Source organism: Phyllobates terribilis, unplaced genomic scaffold (assembly GCF_046119375.1).
Source record: "Phyllobates terribilis strain yellow unplaced genomic scaffold, ASM4611937v1 Scaffold_69__1_contigs__length_7402412, whole genome shotgun sequence".
In the NCBI taxonomy this organism is placed as follows: domain Eukaryota; kingdom Metazoa; phylum Chordata; class Amphibia; order Anura; family Dendrobatidae; genus Phyllobates; species Phyllobates terribilis.
In genome coordinates, this window is record NW_027362829.1 from 4,359,872 (window position 1) to 4,385,327 (window position 25,456).

General features: G+C 44.6%; 1 protein-coding gene across 1 annotated transcript; it reads left to right on the forward strand.

Moving 5' to 3' along the window:
• The first annotated feature begins 6,727 nt into the window (after positions 1–6,727).
• Positions 6,728–24,812, forward strand: LOC141194362 (uncharacterized). Its single transcript, XM_073662273.1, has 6 exons — positions 6,728–7,401; positions 7,531–7,710; positions 7,794–7,917; positions 8,001–8,098; positions 8,297–8,387; positions 18,593–24,812. Exons 1-6 carry the CDS (start codon positions 7,309–7,311, stop codon positions 20,011–20,013), a joined length of 2,007 nt encoding a protein of 668 aa, XP_073518374.1. The 5' UTR covers positions 6,728–7,308; the 3' UTR covers positions 20,014–24,812.
• Positions 24,813–25,456: the final 644 nt, after the last annotated feature.

A 25,456-nucleotide genomic window follows, 5' to 3' on the forward strand; every position in this document is an offset into this window, starting at 1 on the left:
CGATCTCAGCCAATTTTGGATTGCTTCTACTTTAGTATTTTGGGGTTTTATCTCGACTCTACCCACTACATATCCAAAGTACTTGGCTTCTTATTTCCCCATGCCACATTTCTTCAAGTTTATTGAAAACCTCACCTTCCTCAGAGCATCAAACACAGCCTGAATCTTTTCCAGATGACTCTCCCAGTCTGGACTGAAGATAATAATATTGTCCAGGTATGTTACGACATATTTCTTATGGGATGCAAGGATGCAATCCATAGCTGTCTGGAATTTTTCAGGGGCCTCCTGCAGTCCAAACGGCATCCGGGCATACTGGAAGCATCCGTCTAGCGTAGAAAACGCAGTCTTCTCTTTGGCTACCTGTGCCATGGGGATCTGGCAATATCCCTTCGTCAGATCCAAGGTGGTTATGTGCCCTGCTTCCCCAAGCCTCTTGATCAGCTCGACAACGTGTGGCATGGGATATGCATCAAATTTGGAGACCTCATTCAACTTCCAATAGTAGAATCTCCAATCACCATTGGGATTTGGGACCAAGACGATCAGGCTCGACCAACTGCTCTTGGATTCTTCAATGACACTGAGCTTCAGCATACAAGCTACCTCTTTGGATATCAACTCTTGTCTTGCCTCAGGTATCAGATAGGGCTTCAAGTTCACCCGCACATGTAGCTCCGTCAGAACCTTGTGTTCTATGACCCTTGTGCAGCCCGACAATTCCAAGAACAGATCCCTGTTCTTCTGCATCAACTCCCGACACTGCTGTTTCTTGGCCTTCGTTAGCATTTCCGCTATTGCGACTCCTCCAACGTCACCTTCTAGCTTGCCCAGCAAGCATGGAGCTTCCACAGCCTCTCTGTCTTGCCACGGCTTGATAAGGTTGATGTGGTATATCTGGTACGGCATACGTCGTCCCGGTTGATGAACCTTGTAGTTCACTTCACCCACTTTTTCCACCATCTTATACGGCCCTTGCCACTTGGCCAAGAACTTACTTTCCACCGCAGGAATTAGCATGAGGACTCCAGTCTCCCGGATTGAATTGCCTCACTCTGGCTGACCGGTTGTAGACTCTGGCATGAGCTTCTTGTGCCTGGAGGAGATGTTCTTTTACGATGGGCATCACCTTCACAATCCTCTCCTGCATCAGAGCAACGTGCTCGATGATGCTCCTGTGGGGCGTGAATTCGGCTTCCCAGATTTCCTTTGTGACATCCAGAAGACCCTGCGAATGTCAGCCATACAGAAGTTCAAATGGCGAGAATCCTGTAGAGGCCTGTGAAACCTTTCGGTTGGAGAACAACAGATACGGTAGGAGACAGTCCCTGTCTCTACTGTCCCTTTCTATGTCCTTCCTCAGTATACTCTTCAGAGTCTTGTTAAACCTTTCGACTAGGCTGTCTGAGGATGGTATACTGAAGTCCTCAGTTGGGAGATTTGGAGGGTTTTGCATAACTCCCTCATCACCTTACTCATATAGGGAGTTCCCTGGTCGGCGAGTATCTCCCTTTGGTAAGCCTGTTGGGGAAAAACGTGGACCAACTCACGGGATATATTCTTTGTGGAGGAGTTTCTCAGTGGAATCACTTCAGGATAGTGTTTGGCGTAGTCCAGGATAACCAATATAAATTGATGCCCACGAGCAGATTCAACCAGGGGACTGACCAAGTCCATAGCAATTCTCTCGAACGGCACTTCAATAATGGGCAATGGCACGAGGGGACTTCAAAAGTGAGAGGTGGGGTCGGTTAACTGGCACGTAGTGCAAGACCTGCAATACTTAAATATTTCCCGGTGACATCTGGGCCAATAGAACCTTTGTAAAAGATAATGCCTTACCAACACCAGATGCAGCAAGCCTCCATGATAAAGGCGGGGCCAGCACATGTGCAAAATACTGATGCAGACAGCCACTCACTAACCTACCAATTCATGGAGGGAGGTGGCTGTCTAGTATTATACATGCCCACCGATGGAGTGTGCATAGGGCGCCAGTCACACAGATATGTGCGGTGCACAGTTTCTGGCTTGTAGCTTGTTGATGACACCCATACTATTAGATCAGGCGGGCTGGCCAGCACTATATACGTGTACCCCCACAAGACAGATGCCCCAATTCACCCAGCCAACACTAAAGAGACCTGGCCGCATCCTGCAAAAAAAATGTGCAAAAAAGATGAAAAATAGTGTAGAAGATAAATACACCACATGAGGTATTGGTCGATATTTTGGCCAAAATACACAAGCTCGCAACCCAAACGTCAAGGGTCCTCATACTTGCGAGTCCTAACACTAAACATTAAAAATGGTGAACATTGGACATAATTTCAAAAAACATCACAGTAAGGCTGTATGCCCACTATCCATTTTTTAAGCAATTCCGCTGCAGAAACGCTTAAAAAACGCTTGGTAGAAGGTCTGCCATGTTCCCCAATAATAATCCCATGTGCTGTGCATATGCTGTGGAAATTTCCGCTGCGGATTATCATTGCGGAAAAATCCGCATCACTACCAATTATTTTGCGTTAGCGCGGCGTTTTCACCGCCATTGACTTGCATTGGAATGCATGTAATCCGCATCATTGCATCTGTAGATGCGGAATCCATGCGTTTCAGTGTGCGGATGGTACCCGGGTTTGGAGAAGAGGAGACTCGTCTCCGGACCCGGGTACCATAGAACCTGTAAAAAAAGAATAAAATAAAAAATATACATTATACTTACCTTCTGATGGCCCCCGGTGTCCTTAGCGATGCGTCTCGGCTTGCTGGCAGCTCGCGATGGTCTGAAAAGGACCTGCCATGACGTCAATTAGTCATGTGACAGGTCACGAGACCGCTGACGTTGGCAAGTCCTTTAGTCTACCGCAAGCTGCCAGCAAGCCAGGACGCATCGGATAAAGACACCGGGGGCCATCAGAAGGTAAGTATATATTTATTTTTTACCATACTTTCGGTCACAGTATATAAATCCATGCCGGTTGCATGGATTTATATAGTGTGACCAAGTTGTCAAGCACTTTCCAAGTGATGCTAAAATCGCTTGGAAACGCTTGACAACCCGCATGCGGAAATGCATGTGAAGAACGCTTCACTTCCGTACAATCCGCATGCGTTTTTTGTGCCAGGGAGATGCAGAAATGCTCAGGAAAAAATCCAGAGCATTTCTGCATCGTGGGCACATAGCCTAAAAGATAATGCCTTACCAACACCAGGTCAGATTACCAATGCACTGCAGGATGCAGCAAGCCTCAATGATAAAGGCGGGGCCTGCACATGTGCGAAATACTGATGCAGACAGCCACTCACTAAACTACCATTTCATGGAGTGAGTGGCTGTGTAGTTTTATACATACACACCGATGGAGTCTGCATAGGGCGCCAGTCATACAGATATGTGTAATGCACATTGTCTGGCTTGCAGCCTATTGATGACACCCATACTATTAGATCAGACGGGCTGCCAAGCACTATATACATGCAAGACCACAAGACATATGCCCAATTCACCCAGCCAACACTAAAGAGGCCTGGTGGGGTATTTATCTTGTACACTATTTTTCATATTTTTTGCACATTTTTTTGCACTGTGCATCACACATATCTGTGTGACTGGCGCCCGCCCTATGCAGACTCCATCGGTGTGCATGTATAATACTACACAGCCACCCCCTCCATGAATTTGGTAGGTTAGTGAGTGGCTGTCTGCTTCAGTATTTTGCACATGTGCTGGCACCGCCTTTATCATGGAGGCTTGCTGCATCCTGCAGTGCATTGGCAATCTGACCTGGTGTTGGTAAGGCATTGTCTTTTATTGTGATGTTTTTTGAAATTATGTCCAATGTTCACCAATAGAACCTTTGCACGATCCGTTCCTGCGTTTTTTCCACTCCCAGATGTCCCCCCAAGACATGTGAATGGGCCATGTCCAACACCTTCCGTCTTAAGGGGCCCGGCACTATTAACTGCTCCACACTCTCCTCCCTCACATTCTTGACCCGATACAACAACTCCTTACTCATCATAAAATGGGGAAACCTTGTGTGAGCCCCCGACTTCTGTGCAACCCCATTTATAATAGTGACATTATTAAAGGCTTCCTTCAGAGTTAGGTCCCTATGTTGGGCAGACCCAAAATTCTCGCTGGTCACCCCTAACTCTGGAATGGCAGACTCAGGGGGCACTACCTCCTCATCCCCCACAAGGACACAAAAAGGAAACCTGTCTGACTCTGGGTGTGGTGATACCTCATTAGGGTTAATTTTTTTCTTATCTGAACCAGCGAACCCAGAACCCTTCCCCCATAGATCCCAAAACAAGCAAAAGTCCCAGCCTATAATAATAGGGTGCAACAAGTCCTGAACGATGCCGACCTCGTGGGACTCTGTACCGTGGGCGATTTCAATGTCCACTCTGGCCCATAGTGTAGTCTTTAGCATCGCCATGAATGCACTGAATGCCGACTTTTTTCCCCGGGATAATTTGGAGAGGAAGGGTGGCCCTCATAAGGGTCACCAGGCTCCCGAAGTCTAGCAGTGCCGGTACTTCCCATCTATTCACCTTCACGTGACATGCTTGTGGCCCCTCTCTGGGTGGACAGTTCACACTGCAGGCCGGATAAGCATAATATGAACAATGTTGTCCTATGCTGCAGTCCATCGACTCAAGGGTCAGGGGACAACGGGCGGCTATATGGCCTGGGCCATGGCACCTCCAGCAAACAACATCACCTGTATGAACCTTGGGCACCACCTCCCTCGTCCATTTGGACCTTGGAAGTCCTACCACCTTTTGGGCCTCCACCCCCTGTTGGGAACTCAAACATGTAGTGGGCTGCCTTCCCAAGGAACCTTCAACCCCCTGGTATCTCTCGATCAGTCCAACCAGTTCATCAGCATACCTGGGATCACCCTGGGCAACCCAAGGCTGTATGGGCCTCGGCAGGGAGTGCACAAACCGGTCCATCACCACCCACTCTACCATCTGCGCAGGCATTGAGGACTCTGGCTGCAGCCACTTCTGGACCAGGTGCAGCAGGTCAAACATTTGGGACGGAGGTGGTTTGTTCTGGTGATACAAACCCGCTGTGCCCTGATAGTCATTGTCAACCTCAAGCGTGCGAGAATCTCACTTTTTAGCTTGCCATACTCTTTGGCATCCTGCAAAGCTAAATCATAGTACGCCTACTAGGCGTACTTCTGGGGCTCTCCAAGTCAAGTATGGCGACAGTGCCTCTGCCCACTGCTCTTGTGGAAATTTCTCCCTCTCGGCCACCCTTTGAAACAGCATCAGGAAGGTCTCCACGTCATCCCCCGGGGTCATTTTCTGCAAAGCCCGTCATACCGCCTTCCGGACATGGGAGTCATCAGCCGGACCTGGGGTTGGAGTGCTCGTCCTGTCCTGGATAGCGGTTGCCAAAAGCTGCATCTGCTGATGTTGTTCCTGCTAGTGCTGCTGGATCTGCTGTAACTGCAGCCTGTTGGTCTCCTGTTGATGCTGCTGCAACCGGACCAGGTGTTTCAGCAGGTCCTCCATTTTGTCTGGCGATGCTTGCTGGCTTGCGACAGACTTCACCCAGGGCATGCAGTCCATCCTGTAGCACTCACACGTCTCTGCTGGGAACGCTGCCCGCAAGTCTAACACTAATTGTGGAGGTTTTACTCACTTGGGTATGACAGGAGGAAAACAGGAGGCATGTTCCTTTAAAAGTTCATGTGGGTTTATTGCTTCATAAACCCAGAAGCCAAACAGAAAAGAAAATAGCCTTTATATCAGGCAAACAAAGTAAATGTCCTTAGCAGGTCTCTGCTCAGCCAGGCTTGTGTGGCACACAAGCTGGGGTAGCGTCCAGTGTCCTGTCTTGGTCTGAAGACATACATACACAGGAGGCCTTCTCCCTCCAAACACACAGACCATGTGCCAAACAACAGGCTCCATTTAATAGGCTGTTAACCACACAAAGAGGTGAGGTATGTGGGTAGCTGGACCCACCCTTTCTCTCTTAGCTACCCGTAACCCGGCTCCCAGGTGCACCAACCGATCCTCTTATTGCTTATGTGCCCTAGAGAAACACTCCGGGTTACATCACAGAGACCAGCCATCTCTGTGACACATGCCTCCCATTGACTATGCAACCATTAACCACCTTAGAATACCATGATACATATCTGGTTTTATGATCACCCCACGGCTGATGAAAGGGAATCTGTCACCCTCTGGGACTTATCTGACCTCTAATATTGGCATACAGGTGATAGAAATGTGAATCTATACATACCTGTATGCCTCATATTAGAGGTCTGTTTGCTGTGAAATGGCTTTTTATTCAGTGAAGATTCTGATGCTTGCTGGCCGTGGGGTAGTCGGTGGAGTGGATTCCCTTTAATAAATACTCACTTAGCTCCATTCTTCGTGCAGATACTAATAAATACAGGACCTATGAGATTTTTATCATTATGATAGTTGGATAGTTAGGAGTGTATCATCCATAGCAGCAGCCCACAGGGCCACTATGGTGCCCGTGAAAAAACACAGAATTTGAGCTTGGTTTAAGTTGGTATCCATGCAGCACATAGACGCATGTTTACTATGGCCATAGATCAGAAAAAAAACTATAAGAAGAAAAATTATCATAAACCCTGCTGTAAATAAATAAATAAAAAGCAAAAGTGCATTTAAATAAAATAGGGTTCTTAGTAACACTGTTTTTGATCAAAAATAGCATGAAAGCTATCCCACCATGGCAAGATGAACCCATTCGGGATAGTCCTACTCTGTTTAATATTAAAAACCTTACCATGTATCAAAGCCTCAAACTTCTGTGTGTGAATCAGACATGAGAACTAACGTGATAGAAGATTACAGTCCGGGGAAGACGGGAAACATTCATATAGACGACCGGTGGAGATGTAGTCAGTGAAGAACTCTGGCCAAATATGTTTGTAGAGCCTTAGTAGAAGATGAAGATGTCTTCGTTCTCCTCATGAAGTAGTTATTTCTCATGTCACGTGTAATGAATATCCCCTGCAGTATTGCTAATGCCGATTCCAGTGTCCGTAAATGAGACGAGAATTAGCTTTATGGAAGATGAGTCTTTGAGAAACGTGTTCAGCTACAGACTCCGAGGAAGAAACTGCTTGTTGTCTGTGGCCTAAAATATATAGGTTTTATTACTAGATGTAAAGCAGAAAACTAAATACTGTAAAATAATATATCTCATATGTTTCCCCTTATTATCTCCAGTAATTGTATTATTACACAATATCAGATCCTCTCAGTGAAGATCTTCTATTTAAGAGAATTTTCCTTATGGACCCATCAAAGACGGATATGGATAGAGACAAGATGGCAGAGAGGATATTACACCTCACCCTAGAGATCCTCTTCCGGCTTACTGGAGAGGTGAGAGATTCTGATGACGTCACATTACACCATTCTTATCTATGGGAATAAAAGATGAACAGAACTGGAGAGGTGAGGACTTTGGAAATGTCTGGAGGGAGATTTATTAATGTGTCTCTCCATAACCAGGATTACACAGTAGTGAAGAAGACCTCTAGTGAGCGCTGTCAGGACCATGTGTCTGAGGGATGGGAAAGACTCCTGAGCTCAATCACAGGGCCTCCATCTCACCCCCTGATACATGAGGACATCAATGACCAGAAGATCCTAGAACTCACCTACAAAATGATTGAGCTGCTGACTGGAGAGGTGACACTGCTGGGAATGCTGGGACATTATACAGTAACGCTATGAAGGGATCGGGGGGATGACTGTATCATTGTATGTGTCAGGTTCCTATAAGGTGTCAGGATGTTGCTGTCTATTTCTCCATGGAGGAGTGGGAGTATTTAGAAGGACACAAAGATCTGTACAAGGACGTCATGATGGAGGTTCCCCAGCCCCTCACATCACCAGGTAATAGACAGGACTAAATACACACTGCCTATAATTATCTGTATGTAAAGAATGAATTCAGTCCCTATATGTGTTTCTTCCAGATCTATCCAGTAAGAGGACCACACCAGAGAGATGTCCCCATCCTCTTCTTCCACAGGACTGTAAACAAGAAGATCCCAATGTTCCTCAGGATCATCAGGTAGATGGAGAGAAGGTGTCATGAGATCTCCCCTATGATGTGTAGACGGCTGTGAAGGTCTTGTGCTCAGTCTTGTTTTATCCACCAGTATTATATGTTTTATACTAGTGTAATGAGAACGGTGGAGATGGCAGGATTAGAGCTGATCATAGATGGGACTTCTCCATCTGTCTGTGACTTTTACAATATTTGTTTCAGGGTGAAGATCTGACCCATATTAATACTATAGAGGCATATGTAAGGGGTGATGAGCGGTGTAAAGAGGAGATTCCTACATATGACTACCCAGGTGAGTAGTGACCACTAAATGCAGAGAAGTCAGAGATTCTTCTCAGTCACCGGCTGTGGCTGCTTTATCGCTGGTGTAGTCCGGCCGTATCACAATCGTGTGATCACCATTTTGCCTCTAGACCACAACATTCTCTTCCACCCAAAACTGTTCAAATGATTTTGGGCATTGAAACCCTTTTCCATAGAAGTTACAACCTGGATTTTCCACATATTCCCTGTGATTAGGAGACGTTACCTGCCCAGATCTGTAAACCACAAAGCCAGAAAATCACTTGAAGAAAAATATTATGATGGTCCTGTAAGAGAAAGCGGAGGGTAATGATGCTGTTGGCTTCCTAGAACCCTGATATCTTATTGGATGAATCTACCTTCTCTCCCTTCTCTGCTGCTGAATGTGCTCATATGGTCCCTACAAGACCAGGTCCAGTCTTTCTGGCCAAACTTCACCTTTATGATCTACAGCATTAAATGTTGAGGGCCAAGTGTGAATTTCTGTACAATAACAGCAGAGTTTCCCTTTATCCTGAGTTTTAAATTTCTTTTAAAACCAACTAAATTCAAACCAGATTGTGATAAACTAAACAAAAAAACAAACATTACACCTGTGCCACGATATATATCTCTCAGCTAAATTTAAGACACCTCATCTCTGCACTATTATAAAAAGTTGTCTTTGAATGTGTAATATTTTTTCTTGAAACTCATCTGACAGAAAATATTGTCCCTTATGATAGTTCAGATTGCCAAGAGTAGTGTTGAGTGAATTTGTTCGGCGAATGTTCGAAAGTTTCAAATTCGGCATGAATATGGCACATTCAGATTCAAGATCGCAAAGGTGAGCAAATTTTCTTAAAATCAAAAAAGTTAGATGAATTTGCGCTGGACCGCGAATACAGGGCTACCACGGCGCTTTGTTAGCATAGTGCAAGTGTATGATGGGCGATGACATGTGCCAGGTGAGTGTGGGGGCTGTGGAGAGCTTAGAACAGGTCAGATCAGCAGCGCACTGTTTTTTGTTTTTTCCTGTGGGCGGTAACTTTAACTGAGGAAAGCGCGGCCAGCCAATCATAGCGCAGGAAGCATCTACACTGTCCAGACATAAGGGCTTCTGCAATTGGCTGCAGAAATCACATGTCCTCTCAATATAAAAAGCGGCCATGTTCCCTCAGCGCCATTATATCCATGTCACTGCTGGAGACAGACGCAGCTCCGTGTTCTCCTGTGTAATGAGAGGTATTAGCTAGATAGATGGGCGCTTGTATCGTAGTCAGATAGTGTAGATAATTCCTGGCCTGTGTACCTCTGCAACCGCTGGTGCAGCACATTTTTGGTGTTCTTGTGCAAGTACTGAGATTCTGACAGAAACAAAGGGCCCATGCCATACAATAGTGCTGTGCACCGCTGGTATAGAGCTCCATAGCTCAGTATACCTTGAATCTTTTTTTGCAATTGCTAATGTGATCAAGCAAGCGCAGTGCACCTTTTCATTTAGTGGGGTTGAAATTGTGCTCTGCAGAGTCTGCGATTCTTCTTATTGCAGAGCACAAAATCTGTTTTTTTCTGTTGCTATTGTGATATTGAAAGCTGTGTGCACTAAAGTTTTTTTTTAGTGTCTGAAACCAACTCAAGTTCAACTCCACTAAAATAGTATCTGAGTAAAAAAATAAATTTTTCCTCTTGCTGCGCCCAGTCAAAAAAATATTTTTTCCGTGCCAAAAGTCATACAGTGCTATAAGTCAGCTACTACGTCAGTGGCTTTCAAAGTCAGCTGGACGCAGAGCTTATGCAGTGTAACCCAAAAATATTTTTTGCTCTGAGTAAAGTGATACAGCTGGCTAGATCTGAGTTTTAAATATTTTGGAGCATATATTCTATGTCATACTGGCCTCATCCACATTCAAAAAAATAATTCTTCTGTTCCTAAAGTAATACAGTAGGGGACATCTCAGTTTGAAATTGTTTGGAGAATATCTTGTAGGTTTTATCGGCCTTATGCACACTAACAAATTTCTTTTGTCTGTTAGTAACCTTATACGGCAGGCCATATCTTACCTTGTCATTTAGTGTCGCTGAAATTCAGGTGGGTGCTGTGTTATTGCACAGGAAAAAACGTATTTTTCTTTAGTTAATTGCGTGCTTCTACCATTGAATCTGATCAACATGAGTGGGAAAAAGAGAGGGCGTGGTGGAAGGGAGAATAGGCTTGGTATTAAAGGTGTACGTGGGGTATGTGGTAATGTTAGTGAAAGCACCACGTCACAACTGCCCAACTGACTGTAGCAAACGACAGATGGGCGAGTCTGTAGAACTCTTCACCCATTCTACACCATGGACATAAGAAGTGTACTCCAAACAGTCACAGAGTAAAGAGGAGGAAAGCATCTGCAGCGATGCCCAAAATTTTTTTAGCTTGAATTCGGGGCAGGATGAAGTAGGGTCCGAGCAGATTCCTGACCCTCGTCACCAGACGTTAACCGCAGGGGAGGGAGGTGATCCCGATGAGACTTGGATACCTGAGGCTCATGCGGACTGTACTGTGCTGTCAGGGCAACAAGACGAGAGGGGTCACTCTGAGGGCGAGGAATGGGATAACACATTGGATGATGACGAGGTTGAAGATCCTACTTGGTGTGAACCCATAGTCACGCAGCCGAGTAGCTCATCTGAGGAGGTGGAGTAGGATGACGAGGAGGTTATATTTCGCCCTACGGCGCAGACATGGAGTGATGCAAGCACGAGGAGCACTGCATCCTTAGCCACAACCGTGGCTGTGGCCAGCAGCTGTCATGGGTCTGCAGCTCGCAGTGGCAGCAAGGGTTGCCTAGTATGGGCCTTTTTGGTCACTGCAAAAGGATGAGCCAACTCACGTTTTTTGCAAACTTTGCGATAAAAAACTCAGTAAATTTGACTACTACATGCATGAACGTTCACATGCTCAAACAACATTCTTTACCCTGCGAATCTTACTGCGTTGAAATGCGGAACAGCGCACCTCAACAACCATCATCTGCCCCAGCAAACGCATCCGCTGCTTCTTGCTCCTTCTCTGTTACCGTGCCAAGTATTGTCACGCAGGTCTCCCATCGCAGAAACTCTGGTTCTTTACCCGCTTCAGTCAGGCTGAGTGACAGCCCTTCAGCTGTAATGGAAGCGGACACACCTGCTGTGTTCGTTTCAACGAACACACCGCATGTTTCTAAATCCACCGTAACATCTGCACCTCACTCACACTCCACCAGTTTTTCTGGTTCACCATACTCCGCTCTCTCAGCACCTTAGCCAGCCCTCGGTCCCGCAGTTGTGGTCACGTAAAAGATTGTTTCATTCTACGCATGACAAAGCTAAGAGGTTGAACACCACCATCTCCAATCTGTTGACCACGTAAATGCTGCCTTTCCGCCTGGTAGATACAGACTGTTTCCGAAAAATGATGGCCGTCGCAGTCCCCCAGTACCAGTTGCCCAGTCGCCATTACTTCTCTAAGAAAGCTGTGCCTGCGCTATACCAGCATGTCGCAGACAACATCACCCGTTCCTTGTCTAAATCTATGTGTGCCAGGGTGCATTTCACCTCAGACACCTGGATGAGTAAGCAAGGCCAAGGGCTTTACATCTCGCTGACTAGGCACTGGGTGACTCTGGTGGCTGTGGGGGCAGGCGGGGAAGGAGCTGCTCCACAAATCTTGGAATCCCCAAGGCTTGCAGGAGAAACCTCTGTATTTCCCACTTCCTCCACTGCTTTTGCATCCTCCACCTCCTCTAGGGCCTCCACCTGCGCACTCAACCTCTGCCTTAACAAGACACCGCGTTCCAAGGTGCGGAGCGAATACACACCACCTCCGTACTGCGCAGTCAGGGCTCTCCATAATCAGGCAGCCTTCAAATTAATATGCTTTGGAGATCTCAATCATACAGGTGAAGAGTTGTGGGCAGCTCTCCAGGCTCAGTTTGAGCAATGGCTGTCTCCGCTGAACCTAGAACCAGGGAAGGCCGTGTGCGATAACGGTGCGAACCTGTTATTGGCCCTAGGCCTAGGCAAGATCGGCTCACGTCCTCAACCTGGTGGTACAGCGATTTCTCCGCCACTATCCTGGCCTGGATGAGCTGCTTCACAAAGTACGGAAGCTGTGTGCTCACTTCCGACGTTCGCACCCCTCATGTCATCGACTTGCATCGATACAGAGGTCTTTGTCCGTGCCAGTTAACAGGTTGATCTTCGATGGCCGACGCGGTGGAATTCCACTCTGCACATGTTGCAGCAACTGTGCCAGCAGCAACGAGCTCTGGCGCAGTATGTCATGACGTATAGCTTGGGGCAACACAGTACGGACTTGGAGCATATCACGTTTGTGAAGTGGGAACAGATTAGGGACCTCTGCACATTCTGCACGGTTTTGAAATGGCTACTAAACTGGTTAGCACTGACGATGCCATCATCAACATCACTATTCCGGACATATACATGATGGAGCAAACTTTGAATAACCTGCAGCAGGAGGTGCTGGCCCCATAACAAGAGGAGGATGCGGAAGGGATACCAATGTCTCAAATTTCCAGACTGTCGTCACACAGGCTTATGCCAAGTGACGCTGGATTACATCGATCGAGGGGGTTTGGTGATACCAGGCAAACTGTTAGTGAAGGTGCAAGAGCCGAAGAACTAATGGAGGAGGAAGAGGTGATGGGCGAGCAACTGTCAGAGGATGAAGAGGATAATCATCCCCTCTTGTTTGAACGTGGTTGGCTGGAGGGGACTTAGGAAACAAGCATCAGTGTTACGCAGCCCACAATACAGCCTGGCTTTGGACCTCCTGGAAGAGCCCGACATATAAGTGCCTTCTTGATGCACTATCTGCAACATGATCCCTGTATAGCTAGGATTCGAAATAATGCTGACTACTGGGTTGCCACTCTGTTATAACGTGGATCTGAGTCAATTTTGCCAGATGCTTCCCGCCCTGAAAAGGGACCCGCTTATGTTGGAGTATCGAAACAAGCTTTTAAGCAACCTTTAATAGAGGTTTTCCCCAAGATAACAGTGAGGCACACAGTGTGCGTCGCAGCTGTAGTCTTTCAACCTCCGGCACGTCAGCTCGTCAACGCCAAAACATTAGCAACAGCAGCAGAGTAAGTGGCAGAAGCAATTTCTGGGAGTCCTTTCACACATTTTTTGCACAAGCTCGTGATGACATTGATGCCACTTCGGTGATGTTAGGCCCTCATTTAGGGCAATGTGAACACTCCTGGTTATGTCTCCATCTCCTGGGTTGGCTGTACTGGAAGAGGTGTGGGTTTTATTTACACTATTTCTACTGTAGTGAAATTGATTAGACGTTGCTAGTGTCTGCCACAAATTTTTTTTGAAATATGGAGAATCATGATTGGGTCTCCATCTATTGGGTTGGCTGTAGAGGAACTAGTTTTGGCCTCCTTTGCAATACTTATACTCTAGTGAAATTGATGCCACTTCGGTGGTGTTAGGCCCTCATTTAGGGCAATGTGAACACTCCTGGTTAAGTCTCCATCTCTTGGGTTGTTTGTACTGGATGAGATGTGGGCCGCTAATTTTTGGAAATATGGGGAATCCTGAATGGTTCTCCATTCATTGGGTTGACTGTAGTGGAAGAGGTTTTGGTCTCCATGCATTTCTATAGTTATGGAGTGAATGTAGTGAAATTGAGCATTTGGTGCAGATATTGTTCTCCCCAAACGGGTACGCAAACATAATAAACTCAAAATTGATTTTCAAAAAGCAACCATCAGCCGCCCCATCAAACACCTCTGCTGCTTCTTCCTCCTCCTCTGTTACCGTGCCAAGTTGTCACGCAGGTGTCCGACAGAACAAGCTGTATACCCACTGCAGTTAGGCTGAGTGACAGCCTGTCAGCTGTAAGTGAAGCGGACATGCCTGCTGTGTTTGTTTCTCTGAGCACACCACACGTTTCTTAATCCACCGTAACATATCCACATGCACCTCACTCACGGTCTATCGGTTTGTCCGTTTCACCATACTCTGCCCTTTCTCAGTACTGCAGCCAGCCCTCAATCCCGCTGTTGTAGTCACGTAAAAGACTGTTTCATCCCACACACGACAAAGCTAAGAGGTTGAACTCCACATTCTCCAATCTGTTGGCCACGGAAAGGGTGATCTTAGGCCCTATTTTTTTTAAATGTAAACACTTCCGATTGAATCTGCATCTCTTGCGTTGGCTGTAGTGGGACAGGTATGGGTCTGCGTTAAACTACTTGTAGTCTGATGACATTGGTGCCACTTCGGTGGTGTTAGGCCCTCATTTAAGGCAATGTGAACACTCCTGCTTAGGTCCCCATCTTCTGGGTTGGCTGTACTGGAAGAGGTGTGGGTCTTATTTACACTATTTCTACTGTAGTGAAATTGATGCCACTTTGCTGACGTCTGCCACTAATTTTTTTAAATGTGGGGAATCCTAATTGGGTCTCCATCTATTGGGTTGGCTGTAGTGGAACCTTCCTGTTCTGCAGTCTAAGTTGTGTAAGGTTGTGTACCAGTCCTTGCTGCACTCCTGATACAGACTCTGCCTGCTGCACTCCTGATACAGACTCTGCCTGCTGCACTCCTGATACAGACTCTGCCTGCTGCTCTCCTGATACAGACTCTGCCTGCTGCACTCCCGCTACAGACTCTGCCTGCTGCACTCCCGATACAGACTCTGCCTGCAGCACTCCCGATACAGACTCTGCCTGCAGCACTCCCGATACAGACTCTGCCTGCTGCACTCCCGATACAGACTCTGCCTGCTGCACTCCCGATACAGACTCTGCCTGCTGCACTCCCGATACAGACTCTGCCTGCTGCACTCCCGATACAGACTCTGCCTGCTGCACTCCCGATACAGACTCTGCCTGCTGCACTCCCGATACAGACTCTGCCTGCTGCACTCCCGATACAGACTCTGCCTGCTGCACTCCCGATACAGACTCTGCCTGCTGCACTCCCGATACAGACTCTGCCTGCAGCACTCCCGATACAGACTCTGCCTGCAGCACTCCCGATACAGACTCTGCCTGCAGCACTCCCGATACAGACTCTGCCTGCAGCACTCCCGATACAGACTCTGCCTGCTGCACTCCCGATACAGACTCTGCCTGCTGCTGCACTCCCGATACAGACTCTGCCTGCTGCACTCCCGATACAGACTCTGCCTGCTGCACTCCCGCTACAGACTCTGCCTGCTGCACTCCCGCTACAGACTCTGCCTGCTGCTCTCCCGCTACAGACTCTGCCTGCTGCACTCCCGCTACAGACTCTGCCTGCTGCACTCCCGCTACAGACTCTGCCTGCTGCACTCCCGCTACAGACTCTGCCTGCTGCACTTTGATGCGGACTCTGCCTGCACCGCCATCTAGTCTGTTCTACTGGGTCCAGCTGCTGAGCGTCCGTTGGTCTGTCCTGGAGTGGCACCTGGCGTTCACCGGGAGCCAAGTCTAACCTCACCATCAGAGGCTCTAGTGAACAGTCCGGTGCTCGCTTAGTCACGCCCCTCCAGGCTCTCCGGGGTCCCTGGCACAGTGGATCCACAAACCATGTCCGTGACTGTGCGCCCTCGCAGGCATGGTCCTCTCTCCTGTTGTACCAGTCAGTGACCCCTTTTGACATGTAAAGCGCAACTGAATAAATTTCGCTGCCACAGTAATAATAATTACAGTACTTGTACTCTGGGTCAATTGATGGCACTTCCCTAATTTGATGTGTTTTGGCAGCTTTTGGTCCCGTTTCTAGGCGTTCCCTATGCATTTTTTTGGTCCCCCCATTGACTCCTATGGGATTCGGAAATGTTTGACGAATATTCGACTAATAAATTCTGCGAATATCAATTTGTTCTGCTAACTTTTCAGAACCGAACATTGAAATGTTCGCTCATGCCAAGCCAAGAGCCACCGAGCACCATACTCCAATTACCACAGAGAGGTTTCACCACTAGTTACTCACTACTTACTGATGGAGACTGTTGAGATTGATCATTTCAGTAGATGTTATTGTCTATACTCATAGTTTTGACTATAGTAGTTAGTGCCCAAAATACTCTGATTTAACCTCTTCCTGCAGCCAGTTTTGTGTTCCTATCTGGGCCCATTTTTCAAATCTGACGCGTGTCACTTTATATGGTGATAACTTTGAGATTCTTCACAAAGGATAATAGGAAACAAATGGACCTTACAAATTATATTCCAACTTCTCTTGAATCCGACAATACCCGATATACGGTTGTACACTACTGTGTGGGCACATGGCAGGTTAAGAAGGGAAGGAGCGACATTTAGCTATTTGAATGCAGATTTTGCTGGGATAGTTTGCAGACACAATGTATTGGGGACACTGTCACCTGGCAGCTCAACATATGGCTACCACAAACAGGCTTGGCACTATCTACTCCATTTTCCAGATCCCAGGGTTTGCCTTGCTCATCACCCTTTAACCCCTCTACATGGATCTGGACTTACACAGAGATCCCTAGGCTTGGGCCACAGTGTTACCTAATGTTCTGTGGTGTGAGATGGCAAGAAGAATAGTCAGATAGCCGGGTCAGAACATGGAGGTCAGAGAAAATACAAAATCACACAAAAGTAGTCAGAAAACGGGCCGAGGTCACAACAGGAAACAAATACACAAGCAGGGAGCTGAGCACAGAGGACTGAACCAGAGGAGAACAAGGCTGTATCTGGCAGCTTCCGGCAATATGCTTTCAGCTTTAGGAGGGTGCGGTGCTTTCCAAATGGCTGAAGTAGGGAGCAGATTACTCCAGCTGGACAGCACACACCCATACTGCCAGACTGGATAGTACTACAGGTACCAGGCACCCTAATCTTAGTGGCTGGACAGAGCCTGCGCCGTCCAGAGCTTCTGGTTCTGACGTCTCCTCCATCACCAGCGCCACCTGCAGGATGAATAAGGCGGCACCTGGTGACAGAAGCAGACGTCGCAGGAGCAGATCCCAGAGGAGATGGGACCCACCATTTGCAGAAGCCCTAATGTGACCAAATTGCAGAAAACCAGAGCAGTAGAAATCCCCATAAAGTGACTCCATTTTGGAAATTATAACCCTCAGTGAATTAATCTATAGGAGTAGTGACTATTTTGACTCCACAGGCACTTTCCGGAAATTAGCACGCGGTGGATGATGGAAAATTACAAATATATAATTTCATTACCCAACCCATAGTGCCCAGATTGTGCTCCAGGAGACACACACCATAAATTAAGTGGGTTGTTCTCACTATAGTAATGCCAAATACATGGAGGCTATGTGGTTTGGGCGCACTGCAAGGCTCAGAAGTGAGGGGGGGATCTGACTTTGGGAGAGCGGATATTGCTGGATTGGTTTATGGAAACCATGTTGCTTTTCAAAAGCCTTTGAGAATCTAATAATGTGGAAACCTCTGTTTTTCCACTGACAGATGATGGACCTGAGTGGGGACTTGTTTTTTTGTGAGATGAGTAGAAGTTTTTATTGATATTATTTTTGCCTATATAACATTGTTTGGTGGCTTTTTATTCCATATTTGGGAGACAGAATTAACAAACAATTGAACACCACGCTCTACTGCTCCATCCTATGAGGTTTTCTATTAGACTGTGAACTGTTATTGTCTTGGTGAATAATGACGGCTAACATAAGGCAAAATGTAAAAAAAATCACAGAAAAAGATACAGCCTTACTAACACCAAATCATATAACAAATGCACTAGCAGGATGCCGCAGACCCCCATGATAAAGGTGGGGGCAGCGCAGGTGCAAAATACTGATGGAGCAACCACTCACAATCATACCAATTCATGGAGGGGGTGGTTGCCTAGTATTAAAGATGCACACAGATGAAGCTTGCATAGGACACCAGTCACACAGGTAGGTGTGATGCACAGTGTCTGGCTTAGAATAGTGATGATGCCCATACTATTACATCAGGAAGGCTGCCCAGCACTATATAAGTGCACCCCACATGGACAGACACCCCAGTACACCCAACCAACACTAAAATGCTAATGCATTTGTTATCTGATTTGGTGTTGGTAAGGCAGATTTTTTTTCTGTGATATGTTTTCTTGGTAAATAATGATACTTTTATATAAAGTACATTTTTGCAGAGAGTTTAAGTAGAAATATTCAACAATATAAATTTTAAGGATATGTTATTCATAAATAATAATTGGTTTTATTCTTGGCAGATGACTGTACCAGGAGATCAGAGGGACAGCTGACATCTTCAATTTTTAAATCAGATGATCTTGAGATCAAACAAGATACAATTGAAGTGAATGCCATTACTCCAGATATACCATCATCCCTTCACAGCAAAGATCTGTCATCTGATCCTTTGAAACAGGTCCTGTCTTCTGATTCATTGCTGATTACCAAGGAAAATCAAAGTCACAAAATAAGCATTAAAAAACAAATTGCTCCTAAAGCAAAGAAGCCATTTTCACTTTCAGAATATGGAAATAGTTTTTCCCTCGAAAAGTCTTTTCTTAAACATCAAAGCATTCACACAGCAGAGAATAGATTTTTTTGTTTCAAGTGTGGGAAATTGTTTAACCAGAAATCAGATCTTTTTAATCACCAGCGAAGTCACACAGGAGAGAAGCCATTTTCTTGTTCAGAAAGTGGAAATTGTTTTACAGAGAAATCAAGTTTAATCAAATATCAGAGAACTCACACAGGGGAGAAGCCTTATTCATGTTCAGAATGTGGGAAGTGTTTTAACGATAAATCAAATTTTGTTAAGCACCAAAGAACTCACACAGGGGAGAAGCCTTTTTCCTGTTCAGAATGTGGAAAATGTTTTAGCCGGAAATCATATTTGGTTGAGCATAACAGTACTCACACAGGGGAGAAGCCTTTTTCCTGTTCAGAATGTGGAAAATGTTTTAGCCGGAAATCATATTTGGTTGAGCATAACAGTACTCACACAGGGGAGAAGCCTTTTTTCTGTTCAGAATGTGGAAAATGTTTTAGCCGGAAATCAAATTTGGTTGAGCATAACAGTACTCACACAGGGGAGAAGCCTTTTTCCTGTTCAGAATGTGGAAAATGTTTTAGCCGGAAATCAGATTTGGTTAATCACCAGAGAACTCACACAGGGGAGAAGCCTTTTTCCTGTTCAGAATGTGGGAAATGTTTTAGATTGAAATCAAGTTTTATCAAACATCAGAGATCTCACACAGGGGAGAAGCCTTTTTCATGTTCAGAATGTGGGAAATGTTTTACAGCGAAATCATGTTGTATCAGACATCAGAGAACTCACACAGGGGAGAAGCCTTTTTCCTGTTCAGAGTGTGGAAAATGTTTTAGCCGGAAATCAGATTTGGTTAAGCACCAGAGAATTCACACAGGGGAGATGCCTTTTTCCTGTTCAGAATGTGGAAAATGTTTAAGCCGGAAAATAGATTTGGTTGAGCACCAGAGAACTCACACAGGGGAGAAGCCTTTTTTCTGTTCAGAATGTGGAAAATGTTTTGGCTGGAAATCAGGTTTTCTTAAGCACCAGAGAACTCACACAGGGGAGAAACCTTTTTCCTGTTCAGAATGTGGGAAATGTTTTATCGAGAAATCAGTTTTGGTTGAGCACCAGAGAACTCACACAGGGTAAAAGCCTTTTTGCTGTTCAGAATGTGGGAAATGTTTTAGCCGGAAATCAGATTTGGTTATACACCAGAGAAATCACACAGGGGAGAAGCCTTTTTCCTGTTCAGAATGTGGGAAATGTTTTGTGAAGAAATCATCACTTCTTAGTCACCAAAGTACTCACACAGACGAGAATCCATTTTCATGTTCTTAATGTGGGAAATGTTTTACACGGAAATAAACTCTTAACAAACTTCAGAGAAGTCACACAGGGGAGAAGCCTTTTTCATTTTTAACCGAAAATTGTATCTTCATAAAGGGGTTGTCCACTACTAGGACAACTCCTTCTCATTCCTCATGTTTGGCCTTGTTAAAATAAAAACACTCATACGCACTTCCTGTTCTGGTGCCGTTCCATTGGTGTCACAACTCGTGTTTCCGTAAGGATGTTACATCACACAAGATTGTTACATCACACAATCCTGCTGCCAATCAACGCCACCTTCAGACGTATTGTACATCAACAGGAAGGACATGGCCTGGACATAGCACCAAGAGAACACACACACTGAAAGCACTCTCTTCATACCGTGCTACTGGGTGAATTATAAGCAATTTACAGCCTCAAACATGACTTTCGATATGGGAAAGAAATAAGAAATCAGAGGTTAATCTGAGGTCCTCCACCTCCGTCAGCATGTCTGGTATGCAGCGTTTCTTATGGAAGGTCTTATCTTCCTGCTCTGGAGCCATTACTGCCTCACTTCAACGTGGTAAAAGAAGCAGTCTTAACCCTCATGATGCCAGACAGCTCCAGCCTGTAAGTCCTGCACTAACTTCTTTCTTAATGTAGGCCTCACAAGAAAACAGCTCCACAAATCTCCCTGTACTCTCACCAAAGTCCACATACTGAGCAGTGCTTGCTTCACAGGGACATTTACCTCCCAGCCACAGGTTATTCTGATATGGGGAACAACATAACTTATTTGTATATCAGATTGCGTCTATCCCTACTAAAGAAGATATGGAGCAATATATTCAGAGGCTGGAGACCACATACAATACTGAAATACGTCCCCTCACTTCTATCCTGTCACAGCTTACTGACAAGGTACAGAGATTAGAGGATGACGACGTTCAAGTTAGAGGCCATCATAATGCTCAGAAACTAACACTGGATCTTCACAGCCAGTAAATAAACCATCTGTTTAATATGAGATGATGATCAAGAAAATGGCAATGATATCTGGATAAGGGGTATACCTAAAAGCATCAATGCACAAGTGATTATGCCAACACTGCGATCATTATTCACTAATATCCTTGGTGATCCTATTGATAAGGAGGTGGAGATTTAAAAGGCGCACCGTACAATAGGCAATCATGGCCCAGATCCTGAGTGTCCGAGGGACATTATCTGTCGCATATTTTTTTCAATGTAAAAGAGGCCATTGTGAGGAAAGCAGAGGAGTTGGGTCCTGGTGATTTCAATGGAAAACGCATATAGTTGCTCACATATCTATCCTGAATGACACTTGCTAAAAGAAGGGTATTGCAACCACTACTTAATGCCATCCGGGAAAATGGCCTGATGTACTCCTGGGGGTACCCATTCCAGCTGTATATTTTCAAAGATCCAAGCAACATGAGACCTATTTGTGATGCCCTGGACATTCCATATATCTGACTGGCCACCTGCTCCACCATTGCCACAGAGAGTTCCAGCACGTCACAGAAGGCGTTCAATGGATCAGGAACTTGATGGTGATGCAGCCAGATGGGAAAGGAACCTGCCAATCATATGAGCTCCTGAAATGAATCTTGCCTTCCCTGATGAGAGACAGTTTGCAGATGCTTACTTATTTCTTTAAGCATATAATTAGATATATCTAAATAGAGCGTTAGGTGCCACTCTTCCACTATATAGAATGTCTAAGTTCATATAAGATCTTAGACCACCATATAAGTTGAGTTCACATGATACTACTGTAATATCAGGCTGTATTACATTACTTGCTTTATATTCCATGGTTCCCCCTAATAGGAATCCTAGAACTGAAAGTTTGACTTGCGCCTGTAAAGACAACCCCCAGTTAGGGACTTGCATTGGGATCTGCTTGTTTCGCAATTTCCTACTGTTTTGATATATTCATAATCTATACTTCTTAGACACTGAGAGGTAGACGTTACTATCTACCGTCTATACTTCCTCTTTTCTTTTAATCTTTCTCTCTTCCATTCCTCCTTTTTTTCATATAATTTGGCACAACTCAAAACTTGTTCATTGAATGTCAGAGGACTTAATGTTCCTGAGAAAGGAGCTCAAGTGTTTTATCGTAGGCATAAACAGCACGTACATTTTCTCTTTCTTCAGGAGTCACACTTTAGAGGCGATCATATACTGTACCTCAGATTACTAATAGATAGCATTTTTCTGGGATGCCAAGATGATTAATGTTTTGAAGTCTAGGGTGCTGAGTATAGGCCGCCACAGATCACTGCTGCATACTATTGTAGAAACACTGTCTGACGCGAAGAGGAGGTATGTGTTTCTTAAGATCTCCGTCTACTCCAAAATTTTGACTTTGGAAAACTTCTATCTCCCTAATTGTGACCAAATTAAGACATGCCGTCATTACTTAAACAAACTAAAATATTTTGCGGAGGACCTTATCATCATTGGAGGTGACTTTAATTTTGTCTTGGATCCTTCTTTAGATGCGTCCCTGGGCTGGTGTCACCAATCTAAAAAACAAACAAAAGCTTTGCTAAACGTGCTCCGGTCTCAACCAGTCGATATATGGAGAATACTACATCCAGACGTAAAGGATACCTATTATTCTCCTTTACACAATATGCATAGCCATATAGTCCTTTTCTTAATTAGCCGTCACTTGCCTACATGGCAACCTACCTGTCAGGTAGGAACTGCTGTATGGTCAGATCATGCTCCTGTATATTGTAATCTGACTATACCAGACTCCACCAAGGCTTCAGATGTTGGAACCTAAATGATAATCTGCTGAAAGACTCACTCTGTGTCTCAGACCTTCTTGAAACTATAGACTCTTTCAAATATATGAGCATGATGAAACTGCCTTACCATTTAAATGGGAAGCACTCACATGCGTCCTCAGAGGGATAATAATAAAACATGGATAAATGCTAAAAAAAGGAGAGAACAGCTAAAGTCTCCCATTTGCTTGAGCAGATTGATCTACTTGACAAACAACATAAATGATCTGCTTCCTTCCAGGTATATATAGACCTGCTTAACGCTAGAAGGGAGCTAAGTAGTTTCATGGATGGGGTACTTGCAAATATTGTGTAATTTCAGGGCACCTACTTATGGAAGGAACCAAGTGGAAGCTTCCATTCTCGGTACTAGATATGGGGCCTCCTCAAGAAAATTACTTAAAATGTCGTACACTAAAGTTAATATATAAGGCGTGGGATAGGGGTAAAAATATTCTGGGAATTGGAAAGTACACAAATTATACTCCTTTATGGCACAACTATAACTTACCAGAGCTACAGAAACTAAAAAATGTTAGTGAGTGGAAGGATAGTGGGTATATGTTTGGTGTCATAACTCTTGAGGGATGGATTATTCAAGATGTTTGAACAAATAAAGGCAGATTTTAACCTTCCGCATAGGGTGTTTTATCAATATCTGCAAATACATCTTGCATATAGTACACAACTAAAATAAACGCCATACTGATTGACATCACCCAATAGATACCATTACTACATCGTTGGATACAAAAGGTCTAATATCCCTTATTTATAGGCAGTTTCTGGCCCTACATTTGGATAAATATTGATTTGATAGTTAAGACAAAATGGGAGGGGGATGAGGGTCCCTTATCTGAGGAGCAATGGGGGAGATACTGGATTTGACACTGAAACTTTCATTGTCAGAGTCACAAAGATTGTCCCGAATTCTTCTCATTCATAGGGTATATAGATCCCCAAGTATTTTATTTAAAATTGAAATACAAATGGATGACACATGTCCTAGATGTGGTCAAAAGGACGCCCACCTGATGCATATGACGTGGGAATGTGTAAATATTGGCGACTAATGGAACGTGGTGATCGCTCTTGTACTATCTGTATTTGGGATACAACTTCAGTTGGAACCTAAAATCTGTATCCTAGGACTCCTGGGAGAGGACGTAGATCCAGACTCCCATATGGCAGTAGATAGCTCAGGAATATTATTCCAAGCCAGAAAGTTGTTGGCACTACATTGGATAGACAATTCTCCCCCAACGACAACAGAACTAAAACCCAGGATAAATAACACTCTATGCTTGGAAAGTGGATCTTATATTAAAGGAACGCTCTCAAGAAATCCATACACATATAGGAACAATGGTTAATTACCCCAGGTATTGCTTCAGAAATGCTATACTGGACCATTTGTACATATCCCTGCAGTAAACCAGGAATTTATATCCTTATACCTAAGGTGTCAGCAAATAATAATTGTCTCAGTCCACACAATTGTCCCTTCTTAGAGATATTCTTTTTCTTTTGATGTCCCAATAGGGAAAAAAAAGCCGTCAGGAAGTATTCAGATATTTATGTGCAAATGTAAAATTACTATTCCAAAACCTTGTACTATAGAGTAATATTGGGTTTTATATCATTGTAAACCAGTTGTTGTATTCTTTACTGGTTTTTCTTTCTTTTTATTTTTGTCACAAAGTTTGTATGACAAACACAAAATGCTGGTCTTTCTTTTGTTAAATAAAAATGATCTGATTGAAAAAAAAGAAAGGAACGAAGGTCTTTAATAGATCAAACGTATACAAAATATCAAGATCGCATGTGAAGGTACTCGTATGAATTCACAGATAAATGTGGTCTCTCATTGACAAGGAAGTTACATCCACGGATGCAAAGGACATACAGCTCTGGCAAAAATTAAGAGACCACTGAACAGTTTTCTATTGGAAAGCATGGAAAGACTGGTGGACAGCATAGCAAGAGGAATGAAAGCTGTGATTAAAAATCATGGTTAGTCCACCAAATATTGATTTCACATTTAAAACATGAGTAATTTGAGGTCTGAAAGCACTGTTTCTTTTTTAGTATTTTGACGCTCTATCATTTGCTGCAAATAAATACAAAATTTTTCGCTTTCAATTTCGGAGACATGTCAGTAGTTTATAGACTAAAACAACGATGTATATTTTACTCTATAATATACCTATAAAGAGAAAAATCAGAGAAACTGAAAATTTTGCAGTGGTCTCTTAATTTTTGCCAGAGCTGTATGTATCCAAAACAAAAGGAGCACGACTGCTATAAATTCATAACCCCACTGACATAGCTGACGCATTTCATTGCTGTTATAGCTCACTTCATAATATTCATGGAAAATACCACGACATGCCACCTAATTTTCTTGAAACAAAAATTGACAAATATATTATGGACACTGCCGTTCCTTCCTT